The 9725-nt window shown below is 35.7% G+C and overlaps 1 protein-coding gene across 1 annotated transcript in view; it reads left to right on the forward strand.

The window, feature by feature from the left end:
• LOC102902894 (selection and upkeep of intraepithelial T-cells protein 2-like) overlaps window positions 1-9223 on the forward strand; it is a 76086-nt gene extending 66863 nt beyond the window's left edge. Inside the window, exons 12-14 of the mRNA XM_076563615.1 lie at window positions 1158-1283; window positions 6977-7090; window positions 8704-9223. Of these exons, the coding sequence (XP_076419730.1) occupies window positions 1158-1283; window positions 6977-7090; window positions 8704-8873 (410 nt within the window). The 3' untranslated portion in view covers window positions 8874-9223. The remainder of the gene's footprint in view (window positions 1-1157; window positions 1284-6976; window positions 7091-8703) is intronic.
• The last annotated feature ends 502 nt before the right edge of the window (window positions 9224-9725 follow it).

The following is a 9725-nucleotide window of genomic DNA, read 5'->3' on the forward strand; positions in this document are numbered from 1 at the left end:
ATCACAACCACAAGTGAGAGTAAAGGAAACATAGTTTCTTTTCAGTCCTTTTAGACAAAGCATTTTATTCAATTATTGAAATGTTTGTTAAGGTCCAGAAGAGAAAAATAATCAGAACAGCAACAGTTCTGCAACTCTGTACAAGTAAATGTAAATTCAATCCTTGGTTTCCTAAAAAAAAGGAACCATAGATGTTGATAATTGGAAGCACAATGGGGCTAAAGTGAACAGAGCCCATGAAAGGTGAAATAAAATCCCTGTCGATTATGTTGAAAGCTGGAGTACAGAAATGTATTGTTGGGACCCTCTCAGGAGATTGTCCTACAAGTATTTGTGTTTATAAATTTCACGCCATATCATTATGCTATTACATGCAGTACTTGTTTTCAAGTTTCTTCTTGCACATCTTCCATACTATGGAGATGGCTTAAGTCATTGAAATAGTCTATTCCTCTGTTATGAGAAATTTATTCTCTTTCAATATCAGATAATTTCTACATGATATGTCCAGTGATAATTTCAAAAACACACAAAAAAAATGTTCTGATTCCCTGTCTCTCAGAGACTGAAAGTCAAAACTGTGCTATCTTGTCTAAAGTATGTTTCTAGTTACTTCAAAAATCTCATTCATCCTTTTCTGGAAGGTGATATGAAGATTAACTATCCTATGGATACATATTTGGTAATCTATGGAGAGACACGTGTACTGTTTGTTCAATTTAAGAAGTGAGTCTTTGAGCAGGGTCCTAGCAGCTCAAAGGTGAGAGTGTGTTTATTAACACTGGTGAAAGAGCAGGTCACTTCTGTTCTCATGATCTCTGGGTAGAACTCAATCCCCTTATTCCAGCTAATGCTGCTCTCATAGCTATTCTTGCCCAAGATTGAAACTGATGAGGATTCCTATGAGCTGAGCTATCTCCAGCCCCCACAACCGCTGATTTTGTTCTCTGTTAGGTTAAGGTCAGAAAAGGAAATTCCTCTTAGCTCTGGTCGTTTTACACATCCCACTGAGATATCCTAGTCTCAAAACAAGCCTGATGCTTCAGTTCTACTTATGATGTGAGCAGGAATGGGATAATGATGCCCACCTTTTCAGTCGGTTTCGCTGTCTCACACTGCTAAGCTCCTTTTGTTAATTCTAACTCTCTCTGTTCTAGAACGTGCACCTGGACTCAAACAATGTTCCTGTCGATTAAACACAATTGCAAAGATATTGCAGTTGCTGTGCTTCATAGTCTTCTCTGTAATGATCCTTCTTGTGTATCTGCAGTTACGGAAAAAAGGTAAATAGCATTAATGGTGGTAGCATCTTTAGTTCTCCTGTTTTTCTAGATGTAGACCTCTTTGGGATTGTTCAGTTACATCATCTCCGGGAGGATCTGTATTTTGGGTGTAATCTCAAAGGGTCATATTCCAACATAGTATAGTAGGAGGAAACAACTAAAGCTGCCAGTGTTTTCAGCTGTGTTGGGGATCTGATCCTTCTATCGCTGCCATAAGAGGAAAAGCTTAAGAAAATATTGTTGAATCAACTCTCATTTACCTTAAATATTAACTCACCATTTAATAGTCAATATACATATATGAAAAGATAAAATTTTTATTAGTTTTTGTCTTAGACCTGATAATGAAAATGTGTGAAATATAAAGAGTTTCTATTTAATTCCAATAGTAATATTTCACTTATATGGAATTTCATGAGGCTTTTTAAACTCTAAAAACCTTCTGTGGTTCTAGTAAATGTAAAATATGGTTGCTATTTAGAAATGGAGTCTATGATGACTATTCTAACACTAAAATATGATTTTGACATTTGACGATATTTTATTCTTTAAAGGCTTATAGGGGAAACATGTATAGAGAATACTTAGGAGCAATCAGTGCAGAGAAAGACTGTGTGTTAACATACACATTTCTTTCAAACCATAAAAGGGAACTTCAGGGTCACAGTGGTCACCAGCAGGGCTCTCTTTGTTTTCTCATTTTCCAATCTCTTGCTAAATAGGCCTTGGATCATAGGAATATACTTCTACCATTTCCATGAAAAAAATTTCCTTGCCATTTATAAAACCAGGCAATCAATTCTCCTATGCTTTCATCACTGAAGACACACAATTTGCTTTTATGTTCATAATCAAATACCCAGAAAATAAAGCACCTAAAGCCCTTGCCGGGCAGTGGTGGCGCACGCCTTTAATCCCAGCACTCGGGAGACAGAGGCAGGCGGATCTCTGTGAGTTCGAGGCCAGCCTGGTCTACCAAGTGAGTTCCAGGAAAGGTGCAAAGCTACACAAAAGAAACCCTGTCTCGAAGAAGAAAAAAAAAAAGCACCTAAAGCCCAAAAATCTTTGAACATCTCCATTCAAGTAACTGCTTATTATAACTTCTGAAGACTCTGCAGGAAAAAATGTGGAAAGCATAGACACAATACAGATTATCTCAGCCATTTCAACAGCCATCAGAATTTAATTCCTCATTATTATAGGAGGTTTGGCAGCCTTAATGACTACATAGCTGCAGTCAGCTATTGTGGATGGATTAATGAGTTGAGCTGGATCATATGTTGGTACTCAGATTTATGAGCAACTAATCATCATATCACTTTGCATATCACTAACATTAGACAAGGAAACCCTTACTATTGACTTAGTTAAGTGTGTGTGTGTGTGTGTGTGTGTGTGTGTGTGTATGTTGTGTGTGCATATGTGTTATTACCTTTATCTGGTTTATGGTTCATAAAATGTTTTTCTGGCATTCTGAAGGTCATCATGACCTTACACTTTGTTGATCATTTCCTTTGTTGTGCACAAACATTTTTATTTCTTGAAGTTTCACTTAATCTTTCTAATGTCTACTATACCTTTGAGGTCATATTTAAGAAATCCTTGCCAAGCTTTGCTCCTATGTTTTAGGAATCTTATCATCTCAGGTCTTAGCTTTACATATTTTATTTCCTGAGTTGATTTTTGTATAGATTAAAGACCAGGCTTTAATTTCATTTCTGTAGACACACAGTTTACCCAGAACCATACACTGAAGAGACTATTCTATTCCATTGAGTGTTCTTGGTGCCTTATCAACCTCTGATATAGGATGGCCTTTTTGTATGCTGTGAATATGTGTTGTCATATTGGTTAATAAAGAAGCTGTTCTGGCCTATGACAAGTCAGGTTATAGCCAGGCAGGAAGTCTAAGAAGGAGACAGGAAGAAGAAAAGAAGAAGTGGAAGAGATGCCAGCTTGCCACCCAAGGAGCAACATGCCAGCAGACTGGTAATGCTGTGGCCACATGGCAATACATAGTTAATAGAAATGGGTTAAATTAAGATGAAAGAGCTAGCTAGCAAGAATTGTTAGCCATAGGCCATACAGTTTGTAATTAATATTAAGCCTCTGAGTGATTATTTTGTAAGTGCCTGCAGGACCTCCAGGGGGAGGGTGGAACCAGAGGAATTTCTGACTACAAACCTCAGTTGAAAATGTATACCTGGGTTCATTTGTGGCACGTCTATTTTGTTCCTATAGGTCTGTTTTAACTCCAGTTCCATGCTAATTCCATTACTGTCACTTTGTATTTTGACATTTAAGAAGTGCAATGCCTTAAAATTAGCTACTTATCCATTCTTTGGTTGAGAGGCATCTAGGTTGTTTCCAGGTTCTGGCTATTACAAATAATGTTGCTATAAACATAGTTGAGTAAATATCCTTGTGTTATGAATGTGCATCCTTTGAGTATATGCCCAAGAGTGGTATTGCTGGATCATGAAGTAGATTGATTCCCAGTTTTTTGAGAAACTGCCATACTGATTACCAAAATGGCTATACAAGTTTGTACTCCCACCAGCAAAGGAGGAGTGTTCCCCTTACTCCACATCTTCTCCAGCATTGGCTGTCATCAATGTTTTTGATCTTAGCCTTTCTGATAGGTGCCTCAATACAGGGAGGAAGGGGCTTAGTCCCACCTCAACTTGATATGCCAGATTTTGTTGACTCTTCATGGGAGGCCTTACCTTCTCTGAGGAGCAGATGGGGGGTGGGGTAAGGAGAAAGTAGATATGAGAAGGGAGAGGAGAGAGAGGGAGAACTGTGGTTGGTATGTAAAATGGAAAAAAAAACTTTTAAATTAAAAAAAAGTAAAACTAGATAGTGGTTAACAGAACTCCTTTGGAGTTTGGTGGGAAAATCTTATAGATCAATGCAAATTTTATAATTGTTTTCCTTTAGTGTGGAGGCTAGGTTACACTACTGAGTATAATTAGTATTATAAGACTATAGCCTGCTACAAAAGTGTATTGGGGTGTTAGCTAGACTTCAGACGTGAATGCATAAGGGCTTCTCTACATTAAGATAATATACATTCTTAATGTATATTCACTCTAAATACTGCATCCTGATGCAGAAACCTAGGTTCTAGAGATTGTAGAAGAGACTATGTGAATTCCTTCTTTGAAGCAAAGCTCCTGTACAGAACCCAGGCTGCTACATAGTTGAAATCCAAAATTAACGTTAATGTAGAGCACTTAATTTGTTAAGACTTAGAGTGTTTGTGATAGGGCTGACTTTGACTTTCTGATTTATCTTTCCACTATGACTGCAGTACCTTCTTTTGGGGAGACAGAGGGTTCTGTACCTATGTCTTTGCCATTGCTTTTGGTCTTTGTGTCTTACAGGGTTCACACCTTTTACTTGCTTAGTTCACATATTCTCTTTTAGCTTCAGCTTCTATAGTACAAATATCCATTTCTTGTTTTAGTTCTTAATTTTAGAGGCTCTAAGAACTGGTCATCATCTCTGTTTAGCATTCTCTTAAAATTTATTATTATTATTATTATTATTATTATTATTATTATTATTGACTTTTAAAGACATGGTTTCTTCATGTAGTCCTGGCTATCCTATAACTTGTTATGTAGACTAAGATGGCCTCAAACTCTACAATCCACCTGTCTCTGCCTCCTAAAAACTGGAATTAAAGATATGTACTACCACACTGGACTAACATTGTATGATCACAGGTACCTGAATATCATATTCTCTATTGTATATTTGAGTATCTAGGAATTGTCCTCTGTGATATTTATTTATAGACTTCTGTGTTAGGGAATGATAAATGACAAAGTCATATTCCTTCCTTAGGTAATATTACTTAGATTACTAAGTATTGTTCGAGATCTACAGATTAAAAAATGTATGTAAGATGAAAAAAAATAAATAAAAAAGGTTAGAGAAAACCCATAAAAAAGATGTGAGTGATTGCATTAAAGTAGAAGTTACAAAATAAAATAATAATAATAATAATGTGAAACCATTGAGGTCCTAATTAATTGGTCCTAATTTCTTTGGACCAATTCATGGGTCCTTGTTTCTTTGGGATCTATTACTAGAATTCATTGTTTCCTTTTCCTTACAAACCTTTTCCTTGATAAGCACAACAAATTACCTTAAATTTAGTGATTTAAACCAAGAGATATTTGCTCTTACAGTTCTGGGTGTCAGAGCCCTGAAATAGGGCTCACTGGACTAAACCCAGTTTTCCTTAGAGTCTAAGAAGAATTGACATACTTGCTTGTTTAGCTTCTGATTGTATAGATTATAAAATTATATTGTTAGTTGGAGCATCATTTGTGCATTTCCAAATATATATATATATATATATATATATATATATACTTGGAATCAGCATTCAGTAGGTTGAGGCAGGAGGATTGAGTACAGACTCTGTTACATAAGAAATCTGGTATCAAAAAAGAAAGGAAAGAAAGAAGGAAAGGAAGGAAGGAAGAAAGGAAGGGAGGGAGGGAGGGAGGGAGGGAGGGAGGGAGGGAGGGAGGGAGGGAAAGAATGAAGAGAAAAACAATTTAACCCATAAAGGCATTCTTTTGCTACTTATGATTCAACCAATTCTTACAACTCAAATAGATATTTTATATCCTTTTGTTATAATCCTGCATTGCTAACTTTGATTTGATGCTTCAATAGGATGAAAATTTGGGGGAACCTTAGAATGAGTTGAATGAATTTTGTGTTTAAGAGAGATCTTTGGAGGCCATATATATATATATATATATATATATATATATATATATATATATATATATATATATATGGATGATTTTAGTTACCTGCAAATGTGATTATGGAGCCCTGTTTTCTTGCTAGCTGTCATGGAGAGACTGAGTTGAATTATACGATATGCTTCCCATGAGACTTGGCAAGCAATGATGGATCATATGTCTGTCCATCTTATATTAATCACTCTGTATCTTCTTCATTCTGACTCCAGCTAGTGAAAGTCTCTGCTTTTAAGAGTTTATATTATTAGATTGGGTCTACCCAAATAATTCCAAATAGTCTTTTTATGATTTATAGCTTTAATTATATCATCAAATTCATTTTTCTGTATAATATGTTGCAAATTTCCAGGAGTAAGTATAGAAATTTCTGAGATCAATTCTGCTTAATACAGTATGGCCTCCAAAGATCTCTCTTAAACACAAAATTCATTCAACTCATTCTAAGGTTCCCCCAAATTTTCATCCTATTGAAGCATCAAATCAAAGTTAGCATTGCAGGATTATAACAAAAGGATATAAAATATCTATTTGAGTTGTAAGAATTGGTTGAATCATAAGTAGCAAAAGAATGCCTTTATAGGTTAAATTGTTTTTCTCTTCATTCTTTCCCTCCCTCCCTCCCTCCCTCCCTCCCTCCCTCCCTCCCTTCCTTTCTTCCTTCCTTCCTTTCCTTCTTTCTTTCCTTTCTTTTTTGATACCAGATTTCTTATGTAACAGAGTCTGTACTCAATCCTCCTGCCTCAACCTACTGAATGCTGATTACAGGCATCTATCACCACATTCAGCTCTAAGAATTCTAAGAGGTAGTAAAATGGTATTCTGTGATATCACTTAACTTCTCTTTGTCTAGTACAGAGACTCATTAATGTTCCTATTTTTGAACTTTCTTTACATCTATTTCAGATCCCTCATTTCCCTTGTACAAGAAGTGGTTGATGAATATGGCAATGGTGGTAGGATTTCTGACAGCAATTTTCACTATTATAACAATTGCATTATCATGGACACACATAAGAAGTAAGTAAACATGAAAGGGTCATTGCATTAAAACTAACACAGGGCTTTTCTTCTCTTGAAGGTCTAGCTTTATAATTTATTATTGGCCAAGATTCACTCAGTTTCTCAAGAGAAGACAATTTAATTCCTAGACTCTCTTTTTAAAAGTTATACATTATCATTTTAAAGTCAAGTTGCCATTTTCTCCTGCTTGAGTTTCTATTTCAAGTGTGCAATCAAAAAATAAAAGGTTTGGTCTCGAAAGATGGCTCAGTGGTTAAGAATACTGGCTCTTGTTCCAGAGAACCTGGGTTTGATTACCAGCATTCACATGGCAGTTGACAACTGTCTGTCATTCCAGTTCCAGGAGATCTGATATCTTCTTCTGACCTCCAGAGGTACCAAGTGGTGCTCAGACATACATGTAGCCAAACACATACATATAGAATAATAAAATAATTTTGAAGACATTTTTTAAGTAGTAGGCTTTTTTGTTCTCTTACTAATAACATACAGAATTCTAACTGTGTTGCTCAGATTTTATTACCCCATGCTTCAATGAGTGAATCAATTTGTTTGATGACATTTTTTGGAACCTTCCAAAAATACAAAGTTTGCCTCTTCAAAAATATTTTGATGACATTATTTTCTATACAGATCATTTTGTCCTACTCTTATATATTTCAGGAATTTTAAATTACCACAATTTAATCCTACTTGGATATTATTTAACTCTTTCACTATGTATGTGAAGAAAGTTCACTGTTTCCCATTTTTGTTCAGCTAAATAATTTAAAGTAATAGGCTTTAAGTTAGAGATGCAACAATTTTATCATTAAAATATTGTTTTTATATAAGGGTCAGTGTATTTTCAGGTATTTGATATTCCCCAATACTGATATTATTCAGATGGCAATTCAAAATGTTATATTAAATTTCGTTTTCCTTACTATAATACCTTTAAATGAATATTGAATAAATGATGTGCATCAATAAATATTTTTTTAAAAAAACAATGTATGAAATTCTGAGAAGGAGATTCTGAGCTCATAATTATACCCATTCTAAATAGTTTTGTTTAAGAGGAAACATAGTCAAAGTATTTAAAATACACTAACATAATTGAATCTCTGAAATCATTTGAGAAATATTTCCCTCAAATGGGAATAAGGAAAGATAAAAATATTAATATGTAGGAAATATGCAAAAGTAAATTATCAACATGTTAATGTAAAAATTATATTATGGTTATAATTTAATGAGTATTTAAATGATAGAAACTGAAAGTATAGTTGGGCCTCTGAATCTACAAATTATACCTCCCCAAATTCAACCATTGTAGATAAACATATTTTTAAAGGATTATACTTGACTAGAACACCAATCCAGGCACAAAATCTTTCTGTCCTGTCTCCAACATGTGCCGGGGCAATGGTGGTACAGAACTTGTAGGAGTGGCCAACTAATGACTGGTCTAACTTGAAGCCGATGTCACAAGAGAGAGCACAAGCCTGACACTGCATGGATGGACAGAAACTAGAGACTGGATAGTCTAGAGTTCTAGGACAGAACCAAATATGACTATCCAAAAATAAGTTGAAATGATTCCTAATGATATTCTGCTATATTCATAGGTTGGTGCAAAACCCAATGGACTACAACAGATGGTAAGGAAAGCAGACGCAATAAAAAACAGATAAACATTAGTTTCACCTTGAAAAACTTGAAGAAGAAGAAAAAGAAGAAGAAGAAGAAGAAAAAGGGAAGGAAGGATTGTAGTAGTCAGAGGGATGGAGAACACTAGGAGAGTATGGTCTACAAATCAATTAAGCAGGGCTCATAGGAACTCACAGAGACTTAAGTGGCAATCACATAGCCTGCATGTTTCTGTACTAGGTCCTCTACATTATATGTTATGGTTGTTTAGTTTGTATTCTTATGGTACTCCTAACAGTGGAAGTGTGTGTACATAGGAGGTGTCTTGACTCTCTTGCCTGACCTTGGGACCCTTTTCCTTCAACTTAATTGCCTCATTGAGATTCAATATGAGGGCTTGTGCCCAGTCTTACTGTAACTTGTTTTGCTATGTTTGATAGATATCCCTTGGAGGCCTGCTCTTATCTCAAGGGAAACTGCAGAGGAGTGAATTTGAGGTAGAGGGGAGGTGAGGGGAGGGGGGTGTGGTTTGGGGAGTAGTGGAGAGACTGGAAACTGCAAGCTGGATGTATTAGGTGAGAGAAGAATAAATACAAAAACATATGCTGTACTTGTGCTGAACATGTGAGGACATTTTTCTTGTCAATACAACATTAAAGGGGAAGAAAATAAGAGACCACAGAAGGCTCAGCAATAAAAAGAATATACCATACTACTGCCTCCAAAGACTCACAGATTATTATTTATGAAGAGAGGTGAAAAGATTACAAAAGCCAGAAACAATGATGTACTACAAGGAAACAATGTCTTCTGGATATGCAGGGTTGTGCATATAGGAATTCACAGTGGTTGAGACACTATGCATACTACCTGTGCAAGCTCAAGCCAGGTCAAATTCTGACATGCAGAAGAGAGGTTGGCATGAAGTCCCATCCCTAGCAGAAGAGCTATTGACAATTGTTAGCTGTTGTGGGAAGGAGGATCAATTTTTGTGAAAAGG

The sequence above is a fragment of the Peromyscus maniculatus genome, chromosome 2, assembly GCF_049852395.1.
Source record: "Peromyscus maniculatus bairdii isolate BWxNUB_F1_BW_parent chromosome 2, HU_Pman_BW_mat_3.1, whole genome shotgun sequence".
In the NCBI taxonomy this organism is placed as follows: Eukaryota; Metazoa; Chordata; class Mammalia; order Rodentia; family Cricetidae; genus Peromyscus; species Peromyscus maniculatus.